General features: G+C 49.2%; 1 protein-coding gene across 1 annotated transcript in view; it reads right to left on the minus strand.

Moving 5' to 3' along the window:
* Positions 1 to 18,629, minus strand: part of LOC140430707 (11-beta-hydroxysteroid dehydrogenase type 2-like) — a 126,530-nt gene extending 107,901 nt beyond the window's left edge. The window contains exon 1 of the mRNA XM_072518368.1: positions 18,300 to 18,629. Coding sequence (XP_072374469.1) covers positions 18,300 to 18,573 — 274 coding nt within the window. The 5' untranslated portion in view covers positions 18,574 to 18,629. The remainder of the gene's footprint in view (positions 1 to 18,299) is intronic.
* Positions 18,630 to 26,429: the final 7,800 nt, after the last annotated feature.

Consider the following 26,429-nt stretch of genomic DNA (forward strand, 5'->3'; position numbering starts at 1 on the left):
ATGCTAGGTGAGGAGACAGTTGGAGCCATGGCATGGCATCTATCCAGGGGGGGTCCCGGTGCTCATGTGGGTTGAGTACAACGTTGTGCACCGTGAACCCCCCCCCTCGTGCATGGGGGTTGGTTGTGACCCGGGGGCACCCTCATGGAACTTACCCTGGCAGCCCAAGTGAGGTCGTACAACTTCTTCCAACACTGCTCCCCGGACGGGGGGGTGTGCCCCACAGCACTCACAGCAGTGCCATCGTCACGCCAACCACGCCTCACCGTGCTGGACGGCTGGCGATGCCCACATCTTGGGCAGAGGGTGGCCCTTTGGCTTTCAACCTCATCGAGGAGGGTGTCCACGTCCGTGTCCCGGAACCTCGGTGCGGCTCAGCCACCTCTCCTCCTCTTGGGTCCTTCAGTGCGCGGATCGCGCCATTTATGGCGCAGCGCCGCGTCACTTGGGTGTCACGCGCTTACGACGCTGCTTTCGCGCCACGCCCCCAGAGTTCCTCGCGGCCCCGCTCCTAGCCCATTTTCGGGCCCTGAATCGATCACAATCGGGGTCGTTTCGCACCATCGTGAAACTCGACGGCGTTCACGACGGCGTGGGCACTTAGTCACGGGAGCGGAGAATCCCGCCCATTCAGTTCAGTGGTGCAAGAGTAGGATGAAGCAATGAATCGAACAGGGTAATTGTATTTGTGGACTTAGAGAAGGAGGTATTAGCGAGCTCTCTGTATGGTTGAGGAAAAATATTGTCAGAGGATACGAGACCAGTGACAGCCATGGGAATGATGGCTTGATGTGGTGTAGTTTTTGGTCCATCGAGGGGAAAACACCCCATACTGGTTTCTTCACTTGTATGATTACCATCTTTTATTTTGCCTTGCACCATCATCCCTTTTTGTCTTTAATCTCTTCTTCATGCCTCCCACCTAATCACAGAACTTTCCCTTCCCCCATTTTCTTGCCTCAGCACTTTTTTAAAAACTTGTTACATCCCAGATCAGATGAAGGCCATCGACTTCAAAGGGCATGATTCAGCGGCTTTGTCGCGCCCGACTGAATGTCGAGACGAGGCTGTAGAATCTCACGAGACATCGCAATCTGGATCTCGCCCTCATTGGGCATGATCCAGTTCTACATATTTAAATGAGACATTAGGCTCACTTAAATACGTGTTCGCGGGATTCAGCCGGTGCCCTGGACCTAACGGCTACACCTGGGAGACCTCGCCAGGGTGTAATTGTGCGTTTCCACAAACATGGACCAGTCATAACATCACCTGAGGGTTCTCCCAGGCCATCCGAGACCCCGGAGTGGTCTGGGACAGGGCAGGGTGGCACCCTGCCAGTGCCACATTGGCAGTGGGGGGAGAAAAGAGAACTGGGGAAGCCAGACAAAAGGCGCCCTGGTCTGCGAGGAGCCTTTCCTGCTGGAAACCAAGGCCAAAAAAAAGGCACAATGCCATTGGACAGCGGAGAGTTACCTGGCGCTGCAGCCACCGATAAACACCCACACCCGGCGAAACACACCCAAACCAGATATTGTTTTCCCTTTGAATTGCGTCTATTAACTCGGTTTTTCTTTCCACAAATGCTTGCTGAGTATTTTTGGCATTTTCCACTATTATTCCATTTTCAGTCCTTCCGAAGATTGAATTAAATGCCCAAGCTCATCCAAGGGTGATTGGATCAAGAAGCTGGAGATCCAAGCGGGAGAGGAGGGAAATGGAAGCTCGGGAGGGAAGCAGGAATCCAGTCAAGGAGGCAAAGGATTTTGAAAGCGAAAAGGATGTACAGCAAGCTAGTGGACTTGAGGGAACCAGTTCAGAGAACTAACTATGATAGCTGAAAGTAGAGCTGATGATCAGGCAGAAGTACTGGGAAAGAGGGCTTGCTGCCAGAGATGCAGGATGTGTGCATAATGGCTGACTGGGGTAGGTTAGAAGGAAGTCAAGGGAGAGATATGACTACAAGGATGAGAATCTTGGTGGGATTGAAGGAAGGAGGAATTTGAGTTTTGGCCAGGATACAGCAGACGACTCTATATTCTTTAAACTAGCACCCAGCTAAAAGGGTTCCTCAGTTTAACAACCAATCTGAAAGATGGCACCTCTGACATCACAGCACTCCTTCAGTATCACACCAAAGGTATCAATCTGCATTTTGCACTCAGTCTGCAACTTGAACACACTGCGCAGTGTGACTTGAACACACAGCCATCAGAATCAGAGACCAGAGCTACCACTGACCCACAGCGGAGAACACCACCCGGTTGTCGTGTTCTGGATCATTGCTGTGTGGAGATCTGAAATAACCAATAATGTTAGAGAAGGCAAGTCCATTTCATTTATTTCCGACCGGTGCCAAGTTGAATTGCTAGATTTCTACACCCTAACTATTCTGCGTATTTAATTCTATTGAGCTGTGGGATGTCAGGTTTGGAGAATGGGAGGCGGTGGGGTTGTGGTATCATCATTGGACTTGTAATCCAGAGACCCAGGGTAATACTCCCTGCTTCAAATTCCACCATGGCAGAATCAATAAAAATCTGGAATTGTTGATTGTCCTATAAACCCATCTGTTGCACTTTAGTGACTCCCAACACAGCAATATGGTTGTCTTTTAAAAGCCTTCTGAAATAGGGATGGGCCAGCGACTCCCACATCCCCTGAACAAATTTTTAAAATACATCAAAAGTCCAAGGAAAGTGGTTGAAAGATGCAAGCCCTTCAAGAACAATATCCCACTCTAGCCATCTTTGAGGCCGCTTTACTGGACTCCTGCCCACTTGGAAACAGGTTTGAGTTTGCACAACCGTATTTGAGTGAAGGGCCCAGACAGCTGGGAAGAGGGACCATCGTCATTGCAGTTAGGCTGGGTTGAAATGGAATGAAAGAAGATTGCTTTTACTAAAAGTGCCATACACAGTCTCAGGAGCAGCTGCAGACAGACATAGCCTAGAAATTCCACTATCGTGTGATGCATGCTTTGCATTGTATCAGATTTCACGTCCCACTTGTTATTGAAACGTTGGCTCACCAAACCTGTTCCCATTTATTGTTAAGCTGATCTGTTGTTCAGTTTTGGGAAGACAATGACCCCAACATTTTATTTCATTAACCCAATTTAAACTTCGGAGAGTCACCCCCTGTAGGTTTTGTGCCAACCACAACCCCTCACCCACCACCAAAATCAGATTTTTAAAAAAATGTTTAAACTTCCTTTTTGAAAAGAAACGTCTTTCAAAACTTCTTGTGCAATTTGAAAAACAAAACAACAATTGGAATGCTATGCACTGAAGCAAGTACAAAACTGGTTTATAGAACTCTTTCTGTAATCAGATTTTCTTTGTAAGAAACTAAATTTGTTTTACTGGGGAAAAAATGCACACAAAATTGATGTTTATTATCGCTTGTGTGTGGGGTCTGGCCCTTAAAAAGCAAGTTTGTTTTTATTTTAAATAAAAATATGTTGAAAGGGAATTTCTGAGAAGTCGCTAGTTCATACTCAGGATGGACATGCAATAATGTCCAAATAATTGTTCAAAGATGGAATGTGGCATGATGCAAAACAGCAGCATCTTGTATCCTTGCCCATGTTACATTAGTTCATCTCTGCCAGGGAGGGGCATGAAATACTTCTGCTGGCTTCCGCTTCCAAGAAATAAAAGGTTCTTACACGCAAATGGATGTTGGGGGAGCTCAGCTGTAATCTTCATATATTCTTGGGCCATGATATTCCTTGCAGATAATCACCTGGCATTAGTACCAGGAACGTTTACTGGAGATCCAAATCCATGGCAGGCATGGGTTCCCTAACTTTAATAAATAGTGGCAGGTATCACTTGGGTGCCCACTATTTGAAGAAATGTTGCGACATGCAAGAGAGGCTGTGTCGTTTAGAAGGAGGCTGGGGTGGGTTAGGGTTGGCAGGAGGAGTGGAAAGTAGTTTGGGTACAGGCCAAGCTCCAGAACTGCAACTAAAGACGGGATAGTAGCTCCGTCAGCTGGCAGACTTCTATATCCTCTGCTCACTGGGTGCACCAAGTCTACCAGCAGGTTCCCAAGGAACCTCTGGCCTGGAAATCCACTGGCTACGATCGCTCTGATGCAGGTGATATTGTTCGGAAGCAAACCAAGCCACAGGAGGAACAGCCAGGGAGGTTTGGAAACAGATAGCTCCGCCACACTTCTATCAGACTGCGCACGACGTGTTAGGACTTCAAACTCTCCCATAATCTAGGTTGCAAATCTATTTAATCTCAAAATGTCACAGAGCATTTTGCGCAAGGAACTGCTTCTCTACCCTGGAAATGCAGCAAAATATGCAAAAAGCCAGAGCGGTCATTCTGCGTCAACACCGACCCACAATTCTGAAGTGAACAACCAATCTATTTTTAAACTGGCACTGGTTAAGGGAGGAATGAAAGCTGTGACCTGGAGGGAACTGCCTGCTCTATTCTGAATAGTGCTGTGGAAACTAGACCAGCCACACAAACCACGAGTGTATTTGCAAGAGGGCACAATTCCCCGATACTGTTGCCACCAATTCTATTGTGAGCCTATGCCACACACCTCTTGGCTCATGGACAACGCTACGTGGCAATTCACTCAGACTGCCAGCATGAGGAATGGCACATATGGGCTAAGTATGATACCCACCACCTCTTTCAGTCTCTCCAGGTGAACAGGAGATGAATTGTAAAACCCTTTCTTCCCCAACACCAACTTTGAGGCATCGATGCTATTCGATCACCGACAATGATGGCATATCTTTGTGCTTCAGAGAAAGCATCGCTGTTTTGATTGGTATTGAAATAGCCCTGGCATTTTTTCTTAAAAATACAATTAAAATATGACCGACATCTACTCATTTCTTTCCAACCAAATACTCAGCATTCCAACCAGGAACATAAGCTGTTTAATAATGCCATCGGTCATCACTGAATTATGGAATAATGGAGGGATGCAGTGGAACTTACAGAAAGCATTACAGAAAGCCTGGACAATCACACAGGAAATCTCTTTGAGGTGTCGACCCAGTCATAAGTAAATGGGAAGTCTTAGCTCTTTCACTGCTGAGTACCTTATGAGCAATTGTTTTTGTTCCATAAATACTATTGAACAATATAAATGGTGGAAGAGTGACAGACTCACTTCAAAAAGGTCCCAGTGCAAAACACCACTGTTGTGTCAGATCTCCAGATGTCGAAGCTTTGGGTTTAGACAAATTCTCTCATTTCCCTCGTCCAACTATTATTTATTTTCTTTTAACCAGAAATGTATCCCATGTTATTGCTTGTCGGTTTATCCAAGCTTCATTAGTTTCAGGAAGAATCCTGCCCATTGGGAACACTACGAAACAATAGCGCTTTGTCAGAGTTGATATTATCAAAATTAAACCCCCACACAGTTGTACAAAAATGACATAGGAACAAAGGAGAAAGCACATCCGTCTCTGGGTTTCATCATGCTAGGACTTATTTTGGCAAGATAATACCAAGTGACACTTGTTGACAGATTTTTACACTTTGTTCAAACCTTCAGTTAGAATGCAGCACTGTGTCTTTTGTTTACATTGGAAAGCCACTTCTATTAAAAGCAGCTTCACATAATATTGAGGGTCCTAACGCATTGAATTCGTTATGCTTAACATTCCAGAACAAAATTTAAACCCAGCAACACAACAGAACAAATAATATTACCCCGGCACCGGTCAGGATCAGTGGGTTTTGCACAGCTGAAGACATAGGAACTGCATAGCCGTCATAGGTAGATTTAGAACTCAATGGCTTGTTTACTTCCTCGGTGTGGCAATCAGTGGAGGATTTATCTGTGTAGCGATTTACCTCGGTGTGGCAATCAGTGGAGGATTTATCTGTGTAGCGATTTACCTGTGTTTGAGTCGTTACGTATCTGGCTTGCCCGACCTTCCGGACTTGGGGAGAAAACGGTTCCAACAGCCAAGTGCAAAAAGAGTAAAGTGAAGGAGAGCACACTTCCCTTTAACCGTACTAGCTGCCGTGAAGCAGGTGAGTAAAGGCCCGATGAAAGAGAGATGGTACGTTTCGAAGGTAAGTGAAAGGGATGTCGGGTGCCCCAAGGGGCTTGGTCTGGACCCTTAAGAATAGTTATGCTGGAATTAGAAGTGCGTTTTTTCCTTTTAACTCTTTCAAGGGTAACTACGAGAGTAAAACTGGCAGGATCATCCAACGTTAGCGATTTAAATTGCTTTGTCAGATGGTTCCCAGCCCAGTGCAATTTACGAGGGAAGTCAGCCCTTCTGGACAATTACCTAGTAAACCCGTACCTGGAAACCGCATCTCTGCGATCCCCACCCCCCCAAATCTGACACGGGGGAGCCAGGAAGTGATGGGCCAATTTGGCCATCATCAACAGCTGAGGGTTGACTTCAGAGTTAGTTATTGAAAGTAATGTCTCCACAAGTTGTAACCAAGGACGAAAACAAAGCCACTAATTCTCGGTCCAGAAATTTATAAAAATGGAGGAAGTGTTGATATTGGCGAAAACCTTAATGCTGAAAATAATCCTCTCTTTCCATCCCGATCTGGAACATCCCCCATTAAAATTCATCCCATTGGATAGCTGGGATTCAATAAATCCAATTCCTAACATGTGATCTATTCTATTTGGTTGAATGCATGTTGACAATGGACGTGATTCTCCGTTAAAAATTTCCAAGTGTTGTAGCGAGCAGGAATTGCCACGAGTTTCCCAGCGCTCAGCCCAGCGAAACCGGCAACACAATTCAATGTTAATTGGTCCATTTAAAGGACGCTTCACGGCTTCTCACCGCAAATAATGGCTCGCCAGCCCCCCGCTAACAAGGTCAAGTAGCATTTAACCTGCACTTGCTCAGCCAACCCGCAACTGCGTCGAGGAGGCCAGCCCCACATTTCGGGGATGCTGACCTGGGGAAGCTCCTGGAATCAGTGGAGAGCAGGAGGGATGTCCTATTCCTCCGGGGGTCCTGGAGGGTGAGCCACAAGGCAGCCAGTTCTGCCAGGGATGAGGTGGCGGCAGCCTTTAGTTCCAGCAATATGACCAAGAGGACTGAAGGCAGCCAGTGCTACCTGGGATGAGGTGGCGGCAGCCTTTAGTTCCAGCAATATGACCAAGAGGACTGGCCTTAGTGCAGGAAGTAGGTCAACGACCTACACCGGGCAGCACGAGTGAGTACACACCAACGCCACCCCCCCCAAAAAGGGAACATCCATCCCCCAACTCTCCATGTGACCCCCCCCCCCCCCCCCCCCCAACCAACCAACCCCACCTTCACACCCCCTCTCCCACCACTGAACCACATTGTAGCTAACGATGTCGGTGTCTCCTCAGGGAAATGTCTCCCACAATCGGCAGGAGAGGGCCCAGACTGGCGGTGGTGTGCCAGACACAAGAATCCTCACCTGCTTTTGAGGAACGTGCCCTGGAAGTGACCTGTGTGGCAGAGGACAGGGCGGTCACCCACGCGGAGTCTGGCGGACGCTGCAGAGGTGAGGAACCATCGGGTTCCACCCGGAAGACCTGTCCGCGAGTAGTGGTTGCCTTACTGACTGACCCATCCCTCCCACTGATCACATGTCCATTCTCCTGCAGGTCCTCCAGCCGATGGCACCATCCGGGGTGGCCCCCTCCCCTGACTCCAAGGAGAACACCTCGGAGGAGAGCTCAGAGGATGCCACCATAATACTCACGGCACAGCTGTCATCCCCACCCTCCACCAGCGCAGATACGCACATCTCAGGACATGTTAGTGGTCAGGCCCCTGGGGCATAATCTGGTGAGCACCACACTGCTGCTGATGTACATCAGGTGGAGACAGGAACCCCCAGGCGAGACAGCAGTCAGAGGTCTGCTGGATCCCAGGACCAAGCTGGGTCCCTGCCAGACACCAAGCCTCTGGAGGTGGGTTACCCGGAGCTGATAGAAAGTGGCCGGGACATTCAGAGGGAAGAAAATGGCCGGGACATTCAGAGGGAAATGTCAGTGTCACTCCAGCAGATCCATAGCTGCTTGGGGGAGTCCCAGAGGCGACGGCGCAGGAGGTGGCGCCCGCAATGCGTGGCACGGAGGCCAACACTGCTAGGGTGGCGACTGCAGTGGAGAGCCTGGTGCACAATGTCAGCACCATGAGTGAAGGTGTCCAAGGCATCGCGAAGTCGGTGACGGCCATCGCGGAGGGTCGCGGCAGAAAGTCTGACTTCGTAGGAGAATGCCACCCAGTACCAGGCTAACCTTGATGAGGTTCTGCGGGACATGTCCTGCTCTCAAGATGGGCATGGCCGAGGCGCTGCGGAGCATGTCCCAATCACAGGTGTGCAAGGCTGAGGCGCTGCAGAGCGTGGCCTGGTCACTGAGGACATCGATGGTGCAGACCATGGGGAACCACCACGTCTGGCAGAGTTAGATGATGCAGGGGCAGTCGGGGCTCAAAGCAACTGCCCCTCCATCCTAAGAGTGCTGGGTGCATCATAATGGTTGTGCAAATAGTTGTTTAATAAATGTGCTGTTCAATACCCCATTCCCGATAGTACTCCCCACCTCCCTGGTGCCCTCAGTGATCCTCAATGTGCTTGGCCCTCCGAGCTCTACGACTACGACTAGGTGTCTCCCCAGGATGCACATCTGAGCTGGAGGCAGCCGTGGCTTACCTCGTCCCATGGCCCTCAATGCCCCTGGCAGATGTCCTCTGCGGTCCTCTGGGGCGTCTAAGACTGGAGGGCTCCGGCTCACATGCCGCCCTGTCCTGTGTGCTGGCTGTGAGACGCAGCCTCATCAGAGTGGTGGAACTCGGGGAACTGATGGCCACCATTGATGCCCCATGGGACAGGTCCGGGTTGGTACCCAGCACCCCCTCCTCCCGATCAGTACCCATTAGGGCCCTGCGGTCCACCCTGGGACGGAGGGGCAGCTGGTTCAAGCCCCGGCTGCCCCTGCATCGTCTGGCTCTGCCAGACATGGTGGTTCCCCGTGGTCTGCATCATGGCGTTCACGCCCTCAGGTGATGATCTTCAGTGACTGTGACATGCTCTGCAGTGCCTCGGCAATGCCCACCTGCAAATGGATGACCCATCTGAGCGCGGAAATTGCCGGCGACATCTCCTGCACCGCTAGCCTTTGGGCTCTAACCGGCTATGGGTCTGCTGGAGTGACTCTGATAATTCCCTCGGAATGTCCCAGCCGATGTCTCCATCAGCTCCGGGATGACCTCTTCCATAGGCTCGGACCCAGCTGGGTCCTGGGATCCAGCAGACCTCCGATCGCCGTCTCGTCTGGGGGTTCCTGCCTCCACCTGATGTACATCGGCAGTTTGGTGCTGACCAGAATGTGCCCCAGGGGCCTGACCACTAACATGTCCCACCGGCGTGTGTGTATCTGCGCTGGTGGAGGGTGGGGATGACAGCTGAGCTGCGGCGATTACGGTGGCATCCTCTGAGCTGTCCTCCGAGGTATCCTCCTCGGAATCAGGAGAGGCCGGCGCCGTCAGCTGGAGGACCTGCAGGGGACTGGACATGTGGTCAGTGGGAGGGATGGGTCAGTCAGTAAGGTAATAACAACTCTGTTTGACAGGTCCTCCGGGTGGAGCCCGGTGGTTCCTCACCTCTGCGGCATCCGCCAGCCTCCGCGTGGGTGACCGATCGGTCCTCAGCCACCCCGGTCACCTCCAGTGCCCACTCCATGACGGTGGTGAGGATTCTAATGTCTGGCACCCCACTGCCAGTCTGGGGTCTCCTCCCAGCGATTTTAGGAGAGCTTTTCCGGAGGAGACAGACAAAGGACATCGTTAGCCACATGGGTGGTTCACAGTGGGCGTGGTGGAGCGTTGGTGTCTATTCACTCATGCTGGCCTTCTTCCTGCACTGGAAGCCAGTCCTCCTGGTCACACTCCGCGCTCATCCCAGGCAACAATGGCTGTCCTATGGCTCTGCCCTATGGCTATCCCTCTGGGAAACAGGATATCCTTCCAGGCCTCCACTGCATCTCACAGCCTCCCCAGGCAAGTGTCCCTGAATTTTGGGGCTGGTCTCCACGGCGCCATGCTTGTGAGCTGGCTGGGATTAGCTGAGCAAGTGCGGCTGAAGTGCTGCTCGACCTTGTTAGCGGGGGGCTGGAGAGGGTGGTGACGGCAAATCGACTGGCAAGCCTTCATTTGCGATGAGAAGCCCATGGGACCTCGTAAAGTGGACCAATTAACGTTGAATAGCGTTGCCGGCCTCGCTGGGCTAAGCGCCGGGAAGATCGTGGCAATTCCCGCTCGTTACAACAATTCAAAATCTTCCCGGAGAATCGCACCTATTATCTCTTTGCCTCACTGCCATTTATCACGCTCTGGCCTCACGCTCTGGCCTCACAATGAGTTTTTCCTGATTACATTCCTATGAGGCTCCCTGGACTGTTTGCCTACGTTAAATGTGCTATGTAAATGCAGGTGGTTCTTGTTGTTTCCACATTTCATACAGTTTATTCCCAATCTCGGTGTATGTCTTAGCCAGAAGGATGAAATGTTGCAATCATGGCAGTGACTCCAGCTACATGTTCAGTACCCTTCCCAGCCATCTACCAACAAGCAATTTTCATAAGGACGGAGAGTACAGATACAGGAAAGGTGAACTGCATATAGGGAAAGTGACTAATCAACAGGAAAATGCAATGGAGGGTAATAGACGTAGACGGTCGGGAAGCGGATAAGAATGTCACACATACAAGCAGGGACATGCAAGGTAAAGTCACACCTGAGCAACCCAAAGTAATATACTGAAACTGGATGAGCATTTAGCACGTCATAAGATACAAGGCTGCGGGCGAAGTGCTGGGCAGCACAGTGGCCCAGTGGTTAGCACTGCCGCCTCACAGCACCAGAGACCTGGGTTCAATTCCGCCTTTGGGTGACGGTTTGTGTGGAATTTGCATTTCTCCGTGTCTGCGACGGTTACCTCCGGGTGCTCTGATTTCCTCCCACAGTCCAAAGAGGTGCAGGCCAGGTGGGTTGCCCATGCTAAATTGCCCCTTAGTTTCCAGCGGATGTGCAGGTTAGGTGGGGTTATGGGGGGGGGAAGAGAAAGAGTGGGCCTAGGCAGGGTGCTCTTTCAGAGGGTCGGTGCAGACTCGATGGGCTGAATGGCCTCCTTCTGCTCTAAGAATTCTATGGTAAATGGGATTAGGTGGGTTTGTCAAAGTATTTTTTTTACGTGTTGGTGCAGACTTGATGGGCCGAAGGGTTTCATCTGCACGGTGCGATTCTGTGAAAGCAAAAAAAATGGCAGAGAAGAAGAATAGGACTGCAGTGTGAAACACCACCAGGCGGATTCTCCATTCCTGTGACTACGTGTTGACGCCGGGGCAGGATTAGTGGATTTCTACGACAGCAAAACTGGTACTGCAACTGTACCAATTCAACGAACGTTGAGGGGCTAGCACTGGCGCCACGTGGAACACAATCAATGCCAATGGGAAACGGAACGGTGAGGATTTCGCCGGGTTCAGGATTGACATTCAGGAGGTTGACAAGCTGCAGCCGCATATACACACACTTCACCCCCCATACACACCATTCCAGCCAACAAGATGGCAGCAAGACGCACGGCTCCAAGATTCACCGACGTGGAACTGGAGACCCTGCTGGACGCCGTGGAGGGAGGCCGGTGACCCTTTACCCCGGGGTGGGAAGGAGACTGCCAGCTGCCACCATTCACCGGGCCTGGGTGCAGTTGGCAGAGGTGGCCAGCGCCATGGGCAACACCATCCGGTCTGGTGCAGTATCCTAACAATGGTCATCAAAGTCTTTCAGCGTGAATGACTATAAGAAGTTCCTTGTAACATTTAGCTAATTATTAACTTTACAACATTAATGGCAGAAAAAGTGTGTCCGGAAAGTAGGCAAAGTTCATTCAACAATGGGAATAGGCCTACAACCTAGATTATTAATCGATCAGTCAACAAATGGAACAAAAGTGAAAGCTCCTTCCACTTCCATGTTTGCATCTTAATCCCAATCAGATTTGCAGAGTGTGGTATTATCAGGTATTGCAGTACCCGAGAGGCTGAAGACCATTGGTTAAGCCTAGGGGTTTAACCATTGGCTGTTTTGTATGTAGCTCCGCCCTGACAGGCGGGATACAAGAACCAGTGCCGTCCCAGCAGCCCACATTCTGTACCGAAGCTGCTGGGGAACAGTTCTAGTCTATTAAAGCCTTCAGTTATGCTTTAACCTCGTCTTTGCCGTAATTGATCGCGCATCAATTTAATAGACTACTACTTGAGCTGGAAGGATGGATCGCCGAATCGAGCCAGAGTGTCTGCAACTCAGCCCCCATGCGGAGAACTCGGCGGCGATATTCAAGCACTGGCTGGCGTGCTTCAAAGGCTACCTCGAGACGGCCGGAGGCACACCCTCGGGGGAGCAGAAACTGCATCTCCTGCACTCAAGGGTAAGCCCTGTGATCTACACCCTCATCGAGGAGGCGGAGGACTTCGATGCAGCGATCGAACTGTTAAAAGGACATTATATCCGCCCTGTAAATCAGGTCTACGCACGTCACCTGCTTGCAACAAGACGGCAAAGCCCCGGGGAATCATTGGAGGAGTTCTACCGCGCACTACTGGTGCTGGGCAGAAACTGTGGCTGCCCGCAAGTTTCGGGGAGCGAGCACACGGAACCCCTAATCCGGGATACCTTCGTAGCAGGTATGAGCTCCTCAGAGATCTGCCAGCGGCTCTTAGAAAAAGACACCTTGGGACTTAGAGGCACGGGCCCTGGATGTTGCCTCCAGAAACGCGCAATCCTATGTGCCCCACCGCGCGGCGGCCCCCTGGGCTGCGGGGCACCCCGCAGCGGGAGCCCCGAGGACTTTCCCAGTGTCCCCGCAGGCCTGCGCTGTAAGATGGCCCGTTAACTCCGTCGGGCCCCGCTGTTTCTTCTGCGGGGAGGCGAAGCACCCCCGCCAGCCCGCACCTCCACCTGCAAAGGGTGCGGCAAGAAGGGCCATTTTGTGTGGGTCTGCGAGGCACGAGCGGTGGCCGTGGTCTCCAGCGGCGACTCCGGACCGCAGCAGCAACCTTCTCTTCGGGCCCCAGGCGGCCAGCATTCACCGCCACCCCCCTATCGTCGGGCCATGTGCGGCCCACAGACGCGGCCATCTTGTCCCTCGGACACCACGCTGGATGGATGGGCGCCGCCATTTTGTCCATCCCCGACCACCATGTGCATCCAAAGGCTACTGAGGGAAGGGGTCATTGAAGCTAGCAACAGTCCCTGGAGAGCTCAAGTAGTGGTGGTAAAGACCGGGGAGAAACATAGGATGGTCATCGACTACAGTCAGACCATCAACAGGTTTACCCAGCTGGACGCGTACCCTCTCCCCCGCATATCCGACCTTGTAAACAGGATCGCGCAATATAAGGTCTTCTCCACGGTGGACCTCAAATCCGCCTACCATCAACTACCCCGCCGTACTAGTGACCGCAAGTACACTGCCTTCGAAGCAGATGGGCGGCTCTACCAATTTTTTAAGGGTTCCCTTTGGTGTCACTAACGGGGTCTCGGTCTTCCAACGCGAGATGGACCGAATGGTTGAGTGGTACGGCTTGCGCGCAAAGTTTCCGTATCTTGATAACGTCACCATCTGCGGCCATGACCAGCAGGACCACGACACTAACCTCCGAAAATTTCTCCAGACCGCTAAAATCCTTAACGTATAATAAGGATAAATGCATATTTAGCACCGACCGTCTAGCTATTCTCGGCTACTTAGTGCAAAATGGAGTTATAGGCCCCGATCCTGAACGCATGCGCCCCCTCATGGCGTTCCCCCTCCCCCACTGCCCCAAGGCCCGGAAGCGCTGCCTCGGCTTTTTCAGCTATTACGCCCAGTGGGTTCCTAACTACGCAGACAAAGCCCGTCCCCTAATCCAGTCCACAACCTTCCCCCTGTCGACGGAGCCCCGCCAGGCCTTCAGCCGCATCAAAGCAGACATTGCAAAGGCCACGATGCGCACCATCGACGAGTCCCTCCCCTTCCAGGTCGAGAGCGACGCGTTCGACATAGCTCTGGCCGCCCCCTCAACCAAGCGGGCAGACACGTGGCCTTCTTTTCCCGTACACTCCATGCTTCCGAAATTCGTCATTCCTCGGTCGAAAAAGAGGCACAAGCCATAGTAGAAGCTGTGCGATATTGGAGGCATTACCTGGCTGGCAGGAGATTCACTCTCCTCACTGACCAACGGTTGGTGGCGTTCATGTTTAATAATGCACAGCGGGGCAAGATAAAAAACGACAAGATCTTGCGGTGGAGGATAGAACTCTCCACCTACAACTACGAGATCTTGTACCGTCCTGGGAAGCTAAACGAGCCTCCCGATGCCCTGTCCCGCGGCACATGTGCCACCGCACAAGTGGGCCGCCTCCGAGCCCTCCACGAGGACCGTTGCCACCCGGGGATCACTCGCTTTTTCCATTTTATTAAGACCCGCAACTTGCCCTACTCCAGCGAGGAGGTCAGGACAGCCACCAGGGGCTGCCAAATCTGCGCGGAGTGCAAACCGCACTTCTGCCGGCCAGAGAGGCCGCACCTGATAAAGGCTTCCCGTCCCTTTGAACGCCTCAGCATGGACTTCAAAGGCCACCTCCCCTCCACCGACCGCAACACGTACTCCTGAACGTGATTGACGAGTACTCCCGGTTCCCATTCGCCATCCCCTGCCCAGACATGACCACAACCACCGTCATCAAGGCCCTCCATAGCATCTTTACGCTGTTCGGGTTCCCCGCTTTCATACACAGCGATAGGGGGTCCTCCTTTGTGAGCGAAGAAATGCGTCAATTCCTGCTCAACATCGCCTCAAGCAGGACGACCAGTTACAACCCCCAGGGAAACGGGCAGGTAGAGAGGGAGAACGGAATGGTCTGGAAGACCGTTCTACTGGCCCTATGGTCCAGGAACCTCCCAGTCTCCCGCTGGCAAGAAGTCCTCCTGGAGGCCCTCCATGCCATCCGGTCACTGCTCTGTACAACTACCAATCAGACACCTCATGAACGTCTCCTTGTCTTCCCCAGGAAGTCCTCCTCCGGGACCTCGCTCCCGACTTGGCTAGCAACACCCGGACCCATCCTGCTCCGAAAACACGTGCGGGCGCACAAGTCGGACCCGTTGGTCGAGAGGGTCCACCTGCTGCACGCTAACCCCCAGTACACCTACGTGGCGTTCCCGGCCGGCCGGCAAGATACGGTCTCCCTACAGGACCTGGCGCCCGCCGGAAACCCTCGCGCACCCGAACCCCCCCCCCCCACAGCACCTCACAGGAGGGTCAGTCCTCCCGCCACTCCTGCCTAGGCACCCCCACCCACCGACACCCCCTACAGGCGCCCCCTCTCTTGTCAACCTTTTGCCCCACCAGCGCCGTCTCGGAGTGACGAAGCTGCCATGGAGGCCGAAGCCACGCACCCAGAGTCGCAGACGCCCGGACCCCCGCCGGAATTACCACCGAGGCTCAGTCGATCCAAGAGGACGACCAGTCCACCCGACCGACTGATTGCTTCAGTATAACCGATCTGTAACTGTAAATAAACACTGAATGTATATATCTTCCACGATTGTAAATATTCTCTACAACCCTGTAAGGAGGTATCACGGTACCTCCATATCTGATCATACCATGTGAAATGTAACCACTGGCCACCACCCCCGCCGGACTCTTTTTTTAACAGGGGGTGAATGTGGTATTATCAGGTATTGCAGTGCCTGAGAGGCTGAAGACCATTGGTCAAACCTAGGGGTTTACCATTGGCTGTTTTGTATGTAGCTCCGCCCTGACAGGCGGGGTATAAGAACCAGTGCCGTCCCAGCAGCCCTCATTCTGTACCGAAGCTGCTGGGGAACAGTTCTAGTCTATTAAAGACTTCAGTTATGCTTTAACCTCGTCTTTGCCGTAATTGATCGCACATCACAGAGCAGTGAAGTAAAAGCAAAAAAGAGCAAGTGGATATGTTTATCAATTTAAACATGACTGGTGATTGGAACTGGGAGGAAAATTACTTAGTTACAACTTTACAGAAGAGTAAACTCATTCTTGGAGGTAATACATCGCTGCCTCTGACAAGTAACAACAGGAAATCTTGGCTCTGAAGCATCAAATGGATGAGAAAGGCGATTTAAGTAAAAATAACAAAATGTAAGAGGGAACTGCATTGGTGTGAAAAGGAATGGAATGTGTTTGTAATAGTCGCCTCAGGACAACCTATAAGATACACCGTTACCTGTTTGGCGAGTTGCGATGGCCCACAAACATTTACAACTGGTGCACAGTGCTGGTGACAGCTGATGTTCCCATAGCAACAGACAGAATGCCTGTCCTTATCTGAACCCTTCCTCAGTGGAACCTGTTGCGAAGGTGATTGTCAGTTGTGCTAATAGAAAACTGGAAGTACACCCCACTTCCCTTCACCACACCCCACCAAAATCGCAGATATCAACCATATCCTCGTAACACACTTAATGCATCGAAGAACCACAGTCAGCATCAGAGAACACAGTCATAACAGAACATTACATTAACCAGTTAATAATTACTCAGCCATGAACTTGCTGGCAGGGAATGACACAGCTGCTTATGGAGTTGAAGAACGACACCAATGACAATATTGAAAACAAAATGGTGGTACAGAAGAAGCACATTCTCCCTTCACTGCCAACACCAAACCCTCAACACTTCCTCACCACCCCCTCAGTCAGCAATCCCCCAGGCAGTCAAAGTTATGCTATATTTGTATAAGAGCTCCGATTAGACCATATCTCGAGCATTGCATTCAGTTCTGGGCACCTCACCCCAGCGAATCAGTCTTGGGAGGAGCACAGTACAAATTGAACAGACTTATATTGGGGCTACTGGGTTAAATTACAAGAACAGGTTGAGTAGAAAAGACCTGTATTCCTGTGAGTATAGAAGATTAAGTGGCGATCTAACTGGCAGTGTTCAGGTTAATTAAAGGATTCGATAGGGTTTATAGAAACTATATCTGGTGACGAAACGATATCTGGTGGCGAGAGTCCAGAATGATGGGAACAGGATCCTAAAATAAGACTAGGCCATTCAGAGGCGATGTCAGGAATCACATCTGCCATAACCCGGTGTGAGAAATCTGGAACTTTCTCTTCTCAAAAGACTGCGACAGTCGGGTTAAATAGAAATTTTAAACTGACCTTGACAGGTTTTCATTAAGATGCAGATCAGTCAATTGTGGAACAGGCACAATGGCCACTTACCCCGCAGGAATAAGCTTAAACTAACATTGATTTGTGAACAGACAAAATTTATCATTCGCTGATCATTGTGGATTCATTTAAAATAGCAAACGCAAAAAAAAGGTGGGGGGCAAAATGCCCTCTTTTATATGTGGAAAGTGCCCATTCATCAAACCCTGGTCTCTCAGCGAGTGGATGTTGCCGATTTGTAGACAACCAATAGGCTGGAGTTAGAACAACACTCAAGCCTATTCAACGGTGTCTGATCTCTGGTGATTTATTTAAACCATGCCACTTTGTCCTCGGGCATTGACTGGGATGAAAGGAAGAGGAAAAAAATGGGCAGGCGAAAGGAGAGAGAATCATGTCTGCATCTGGCTGGATGTTAACATTTTGTTCTCTACGGATTAGGGGAAAGCCCATTTCCTTCAACTTGCAAAATTAAGATTTTTTTTAAAGTAGAAAATGAACACTATTCATCCTGCTCCATTACAATCTCTTTGAAATGACAGGTCTCCATTGCAGACTGGGGCCAGACTAATTGGATTTAGCTTTGACCAAATCTGAAAATGATTGGCAGCAGTGATTAGTTTATTTTAAAATTAAATACTTCAACTTTATTTTCAAACGATTCATTAAAGTAGTTTTTAAAACAAAAGACACGGGTAATTTGAGATAAACACAGCGTGAAGCAGTGCCAAAGTTTCAACAAAGTGAACCTTCTCATCAGATCCCTCCCTGCTCTGTGGAGTTTCACAGATAATAGGCTGAGACAGCACAATACATTTTTGCCACTAAGGCACAGATATTAAAAGATTTCCACAATGCAGATCTTTAAATATCATTTTTGGTGTCTGAAGCATACTCAGTCAAGGCCATTCACTATTCGAACTGATAAGCTCTCACTGTTAACAGAACACATTTCTATTTAAAGATAGCTTTTGCAAATGCATTTGACAGTATTTATTTAAGTTACTTGACGAAAATCCCCCCTCCCCCAATACGTTTACATTTATTCATGCTGTCAGTCAGCAACAGGGTGCCTCTTACCTGTAATGAGTACAGACTTCCCCTGCACAGATAACTTGGGTGGGGAAAGTGTCTGAAAGGTAAGCAAGCATGTAGCAGCAGTGAAAACAAGAACCCCTGACAAGGCTGCCAGATACATGCAACAGATCCTCTCCAAGGCGAGAAGGAGAATCGCATAAATGATCAGCCGATGAGTCAATTGTATTTCAGACATGACCACTCTCAGGAAAGCAACAGTGCCCAGCACGGTGATAACAGACACACAAGCTAAAAAGGGACTGGCATATCCCTCCATTGGTTCTGGCACAGGCACACTTGCAGCTGGTCCAAGACACGACTGATTCAAAGACTCTTTTTATACTGATACTATTGGAAAGGAGAGAGTAGCCCCAAAAGGGGGCGGGACTATGGAAATATACACCCGCTTCAATAGTTGAAGAAAACTTTTTTTGGGGGGGAAAGAAAACCTCGAAAGTCCAATATGAAGTTTCGGATTAGAAGCCACGCGATTTCAAACCTTGAGCCAAGAGTTGGAGGTGTTATTAATTCCCCTCCATATTAAACCATATTGTTCCCCTCCCTCCAAGTTTACCAGAAATACAAATTCAGGCTGAAAGAATTAGGCCGTCATTTCATGTTGGCCAGTTGCCAAGAGGCTGAACTTTAATCCGCAGAGAGCAGAAACTTTGTAGCCGAGGAGAGTCGTGATGTTTTAATTCGAAACTGAATAGTGTATGCAAAGTGCTCAAGTGCAACATTCAATAGTTGTTAAAAGAAATCTAGGCGCGCTCGGTGCAAGGAAAGGTTCAAATGCTTCTCATTTTCCAAACCACTGATGGGAATCGGGGTGCTGTGCATCCTGAAATGAGGCACTGGGAAAACAAAGCACTTTAGTAGCCCAGCAAAACATGGTTAATTGCATATTCCCAAAATTAAGCGTAGCGCATCACTCAGTTTTTTTTTAATCATCCAGAGTCCACTCTTAAATTTCAAAGAGAACTCCCAAGGGCGTTTTCTTTTGGTAAATACATTGTCATTCTAGACTGATTAACAACAAAGACTGCGAAGGAAAAAAAAAGACTGCACCTGATACAAATTAACAATTTCCGAGAAAACTTCAGCTAATGGCAGCCGAACGTATTGCTTTTTTTTGTGTGTAAAAACTTCTAGCAGCTGAGGTGATTCTGGAGGTGAAGTCAAATGTGGCGGAATACTCTTGGGCTTAGCAAACTGATTGAGGTCACCTGTTCAGGGTGACCTTTGCTGCTCTCCCCCCCCCCCCGCCCCCGAGTGCAGGCCCCCACCACATGACCCTGTCACTAGCTTCCCCATCTCCCTTTAGGCCCACCAAACTAATTCGGAGGTGAGCAGCGGGCAGAAAAGTGGCTGTTTGGAGATTGACAGCCCCGAATGCACCTCACAATTGTACTCCCTCATTTCCTTCTCCGTTGCTGTCAGATGCAGGGTTGTCAACCCATGACTGCTCATTTTTCAACCCTGGACGTTGGATTTTAGTCCCATTTGTCTCTGAAACTCATCCTCTCCATTCCCACCATTGCCCCAACTTCCCTTCCTGTGCTCCCTGATATTAAATGTTGTCCCTGCTTCTCAGAAACTGCCCCTCTTCCAAAATTGCCAAACTCAACTCCACAAAGAAAACACACAGTTCAGCTACTGATGCTCGATCAATAACTCCAGAAGCGAGATTGGATGACAATTGAAGGCTTTATTGGACTAGATGTTTCCCCCAGCAGCGCAGGTACAGAATACAGCTGCTAGGGAGACACAGACTATTACACTCCGCCTTACTGGGCGGAACCAGCAGGCAGGCTTCACCAATGATCTTCCTGTCTCAGGTACCTCCCACACCAATGATCATACAGCCTCAACCTAGGTTACTCAATACCCTTAATACAGACTATCACAGTTACCACCCATCTCTAACCACCCTCTCCAAAGTCCATGAACATGAGCCCTATCAAAGCTGTAAATCCATGTTTGAATGCCATCAATCAAGTTTCTGCCCCTTCCACAGCCCTGGACAACCCTCATTAAAGTAACTGCTGCTCTATCCCTCCTTTACCTGCTTGACCTTTCTGCAGTCTTTGACATGTCAACCATATCGCCCTCTTCAAATGCCTCTCTGCCATTGTCCAGCTCAGTGAGACTGCGTTTACCTGGTGCATCTGCAGTAACAGGTTATCTTCCCAGCATCAAACCGTTCACTCTGTAGTCCTTTAGAACATAGAACATACAGTGCAGAAGGAGGCCATTCGGCCCATCAAGTCTGCACCGACCCACTTAAGTCCTCATTTCCACCCCATCCCCGTAACCCAATAACCCCTCCTAACCGTTTTGGTCATTAAGGGCAATTTATCATGGCCAATCCACCTAACCTGCACGTCTTTGGACTGTGGGAGGAAACCGGAGCACCCGGAGGAAACCCACGCAGACACGGGGAGACCGTGCAGACTCCGCACAGAGAGTGACCCAGCAGGGAATCAAACCTGGAACCTTGGTGCTGTGAAGCCACAGTGCTATCCACTTGTGCTACCGTGCTGCCCGAGAATTTATCCTTGCCCCTCCTCTTCATTATCTACATGCAGCCCAACTGGCAACATCATCTGAAGATTATGGGGGACAAAACTGAGCTTGGTATCACCCAGCTACAAGTGATGTTTGGGTTCTGAAATGGCATCCACATCTCTGTACATTAGCGGTTACCCTTCACTGGAAATTGGTAGAGCCGGCAGATTATGGTGTCCATGAGTGCTGCCATTTTGAAATTCCACACTTCAGTCAATGCCCATTCTTAACCTTGATGTGGAGATGCCGGTGTTGGACTGAGGTGAGCACAGTAAGAAGTCTTACAACACCAGGTTAAAGTCCAACAGGTTTGTTTCAAACACTAGCTTTCGGAGCACTGCTCCTTCCTCAGGTGAAGGAGGAAGGAGCAGTGCTCCAAAAGCTAGTGTTTGAAACAAACCTGTTGGACTTTAACCTGGTGTTGTAAGACTTCTTACTGTACTCTTAACCTCACATAGATAGACATGCTTTAATCAACATGGAGGATTCCCATTGACACTCTTTGAAAGGATCATTAGCTACTTACAGGTTAGTTGTTAGTGTATTTCTTCCCTATCATTTCACATTTCTATAGTTGTTCCAAGATTCAAACATTTACAGGGAGTGGTGTGGCCGCTGCTGAAATCATTCTTGCTGACTTCAAGACTTCTGTATAAACCAGTTGCTCCTGGACATGGGTGCAGGAGGGAGCCTTCCTCTTAAAATTAAGGATGCTTGAGAGGGTCATGATCAGAGGCCATACATAGCAGAAAAAGCTGGGAGAAAAGGGAGGAGCAGGAAGGAAAGAAATGCTGCCAGTCGGGGTTCATCTCTGCTCAGAGTTTAGGGAGAAATGGTCCCAGTTGAAACTCAACAACAAACAATGTTTGAAAGGTCTGCGCTTTACTAAGGAGGCCATTACTGAAATCTGCCATCAGATGCAGCCACAACTACAGCCTGAGAACAGAGCAAGGACCATGCTAGTGACTGCGAAAGCTACCACCGTTATAAACTTTATCCATCTGCCCCCTTCCAGGCTAGTGCTGGAAATGTCCGCAAAGCACAGTTGCATAAAGGAGGTCGCTGAGGTCTCCTATTCAAACAGAGAAACTTTACCTCATTGCTTTTTAACCAGAGAGAAGTAGGCAGAATAAATGTGCAAGGCTTGCAGGCTTCCCCAGGGTGTCATTGGCAGCGCACACATTACTTTGTGGGCGTCACTAGGTCAGCTCTGCCACATTTTGGAACTGAAATTGATTGCACTCTCTCAAAATCTAACTGGATCTTGTCATGATATCCATATTAACATATCATGGTGCAATCACACACACACACTGATGGACAGGTCGACGGACCAATCAACACACTCGCAACATCACAGCCAATCACCAGTGAGAGCACACGCACTATAAAACAGGGAACATCACAGTTCCCGCTGATTCCACCAGGAGATAGCTCAGAGCTCACAGTGTGCCACTCAGACATACACCATGTGCTGAGTGCCTCACTAAGATAGTGCTAGGGCTGGGTCCACAAGTTAGCTGGTGAAGTACGAACCACAGCCAGAAGTTAACAGTTGTTATTCTACAGAATAATAAAACAGAGTTGTACCATCTACAACCGTGTTGGTTCGTTTGTATCTCGGAACACCCAACACGACAGATCTGACCAGAGGCAATGTATCGTGCAGGTCAGAGTCTGGTATCCTGGCACCAGGCATGCTGTTTTCATTCTGCAGAAGTCTCTGCGGCAAACTAAAGGGTAGCTGTTGGGCAACAAGGCTGATGACTCTAGTGTGCAACCCACACACGTGTGGCCAGCATGCATACAACAAAAGCCATGCTGCCACGTAACATGGCGGGACAGCCCATTGCCATGTGAAACAATGTTTCAGTTGCCTGGGAGATCCCTGAAGTACTCAGCAGTGCAGGGTTCGAGATTTGACTGGTCTGCTGTATGCTGATTCATCTCACCACCATGAGAGCGTCAGCCCTTGACACCAGCTAACAGGTGGGCAGCTGAGGAGCATGTGCAGGAGAAAGGGGGGGACGTAACTTAAGACACCTCCCATCTGCCTGTGCTTTCCGTGAAGGACTGATCCATGTGCTAATCAGCAGGTACGAGTCCAATTTCCCCATTCACCCCATTCACAGTCCTTCGCCTCACCTTCCCCCTGTCACACCCATCACTGTGTCCACCTGGCCACAAAGTAAAAATAAAAACAAGCACAAAATAAACTCTGCAAACCAAATTTATAAATTAAACCATGCATATTGAATTTAAAAAAATACCATAGTGCATTCTCCTAATGGCTACTATCTGTCTGCGTTTATTCGTACTCCTGTTCCTCTCCAGTGCTATACCAAAGGTTGCATCATAGTTCTTGGAAAGCTTCAGACTTTCAGTGGAGGAGATTGCAGATGGCCTTATGTTTTCAGTTGTAACTTTCCTCTACATGTGGGCTCCTCGCACCTACCACCCCTGAAACCGTGAAATGCTTTGTCCAGCGCAGAGTGACACATTGCAGGAAGGCTGAGAGACAGAGGGAGAGGGGGCACAGGTTATTGGATACATAGAACATACAATGCAGAAGGAGGCCATTCGGCCCATCGAATCTGCACCGACCCACTTAAGCCCTTACTTCCACACTATCCCCATAACCCAATAACCCCACCTGACCTTTTTAGACACTAAGGGCAATTTAGCATGGCCAATCCACCTAACCTGCATATCTTTGGACTGTGGGAGGAAACCGGAGCATCCGGAGGAAACCCACGCAGACACGGGGAGAACGTGCGGACTCCGCACAGACAGTGACCCAGGAGGGAGTCGAACCTGGGACCCTGGCGCTGTGAAGCCACAGTGCTAGCCACGTGTGATACCATGCTGCCCACTTTTAAGATACAAAAGGAAATAAATATAGAAGGATATCGGAGGTACTGAGGAGAATGGATGCTCGGTACCTGTGGGTTATCTCCAGTGACTTGAGCACAATAATCTAGCTCGGTGTTTTTCAAACTTTTTTTCCTAGGATCCACTTTTCTCAACCAGCCAAGCTTCGGGACCCAAACCGGCTGACCTTTGCAACCCATGCTGGCCAACCTTCACGACACATGTCACGTTTGCTGGCCTTTAATGCAAAAGGGGAGCCTGCTTGGTCCTCATGATCTCACTTGAATCAGGATCAAAGGAGGAGAGGGCAATGCACATACCAAGTGCAGACTTCAGCCAGTTCCTTTGTGCCAGTTTCATCTTTATGAAAATGGAAAATCCAACCTTGCCATGAAGAGCAATCACAACAAAATGCTTGTTTTACTCAGCACTGGATATCTCTGGGAGGTGGTATTCCAGAATGCTGACAGCCTAATGAGCTTTTGGGAGTGTTTTTAATGTGGTATCACAGGTCAGGTACAACAGCATCTTCTTTTAATTTGGAGTGAGCTGTAAGTTAATAACTGACTCTGGGGTCTCAACCTCAAAAGGAATTTTTCACCCACCATTTCTTTCAAAATCTGAAACTTCTCCTCTCGTGCCTGTACCTCCCTGCATAAAACGCACATGGGCTTTTGCATCCTTATTTGCAATGGCACAATTGACAAAACCATACCTCAAGAAATCATCTTTATATTGCTTTGTTCCCAATTTAAGCTTCTTCTTTGTAGGCTGTTAACCAGAGGCTCAGGAGCTCTGCACAGCTAACACTAGCGCTGCTCTGTCCTGCCCCGGACTCACTTGAGCAGCTCACCCCAGCAGATTCTGTTGTGAAATCCTGGCCAGTAGGTATACTGTCTGTTTGAGTCTCTGGCTGTCTCTTACTTTTAAGAAAATGATACATCTTCACAGTCCTCTTGACAGCAACTGAAAAATGGAAGCAGCTTTCCTCTGTGATTTGGCACCAAAAGCACGTACATGGAGGGTGCTTGACGTCAAGTGTATGTAAAAGACACGTGACCTGCTCTCTGCTGCCATTTCTGGCCGGAAGACGACACACAGTCTCACTTATTTTCATTTAAATGGCAGCAGCAGCTGTCATTATCAATGTAAAAGCCGATAGCGACAATTGGGTGATTTTCCCACGATCGGGGCCAGCATGGAAATGCTGTGACCGTTTGCCCCGCAGTCCTCCCGACACCCGCCCGCGACCTGCACTTTGAAAAACCCGACCTAGCTGACATGCCAGTACCGTTCAGAAAGGACGCTGCAGTGTTGAAGGTGCTGTCTTTCGAATGAGACATGAAACTGTTGCTCCATTTGTCTCTTCAGGTGAGCGTAAAAGATCCCATGACTATTCTGAAGAGGAACAGAGGAGTTATCCTGGTGTTCTGGTCAATATTTATCCCTCAATCAAGATATTATCTGGCCAATATTACATCGCTGTTGTGGGAGCTTACTCTGCATTGATTGGTTACACCATTTCCTACATTTCAATAATGATTACATTTCAAAAAGACTTAATTGGTTGCTAAGTGCTTTGTGCAGTGAGCTATATAATAATCTTGCAGAGTGATAATGAAAAATGTTATCCCTTTTCCCAGGAAGCAAAGAAAATAAAAAGAGTGCTTAAAAATACTTTAACTGTGGAAATACTTGCTCTTGTAGAAGCAGTGGATAAGGGGGTTTACTCGTCAAATATTTTTGGAGAAATTATATACAAGGGACTGTCGTGTTGTGTACTCTGGGATAACACAGGCTGCAACTGGATGCAGCTATAACCAAAAGATACTCCAGACCTTGAAGTTAGTTCAATCTGATTTATTGAACCAGTAGCATAGTTAGCACAATTCTCTATGAGTTCGACTCTCTGCTAACCTAAGTGTGGTTACTCTGTCTGACTGAACCAGACTAGCTCTTAGCCACGTGCTGGAGGTGTGATACTGTACATACACCCTGACTCACTCTGTAGATGTTCATCAGTGGAAAGAGCCAGAGTGTGAGTGCCTCGTGCCTTTTATAGTGAGATACCACCCCTGAGTGTCCTGCCTGCCCATTGGTCATGTCCTGTTCTCTGTGTTCATTAGCTGCCTGTCTGTGCCTGTCTGTATATCATTATCTGCATGTCTGCATATCATGACAGGGACATCCTGAGAATGGTTTACCCATTGATATTATATAGATAATTGTTCCCTGTGAGATAAAGTTCATTCCTGCGGGTGCTCTGGTTTCCTCCCACAGTGCGGGTTAGGTGGATTGGCCATGATCAATTGCCCTGGAGTGTCCAAAGATGTGCAGGTTAGGTTACGGGGTTACAGGAATAGGAAGGGGTGGAAGGGGGAGTGAACATGAGTAGAGTGCTCATTTGAAGGATCGGTGCAGACTCAATGAGCCATATGGCCTCCTTTTACACTGTAGGGATTCCATAAATGAATGAATGATTCAATGAATGATACATTCAACAAAGCGTAAATGAGAAGGTAAAGATTGACCTTGCTAGTGGAAAAGAGATGCAGGAAATTAAATAAACCTCCAAGGTAAAATGATTGATGAAAGTCATTTATTGTTGGATTGCTTTATAAAAAAGGAATGCTTGTGCAAAGAGACTATTGGAGTTCCTAGGAGAAGGATATCTTGTGTTATGTTGTGATGGGC

Source organism: Scyliorhinus torazame, chromosome 10 (genome assembly GCF_047496885.1).
Source record: "Scyliorhinus torazame isolate Kashiwa2021f chromosome 10, sScyTor2.1, whole genome shotgun sequence".
Lineage (NCBI taxonomy): Eukaryota > Metazoa > Chordata > Chondrichthyes > Carcharhiniformes > Scyliorhinidae > Scyliorhinus > Scyliorhinus torazame.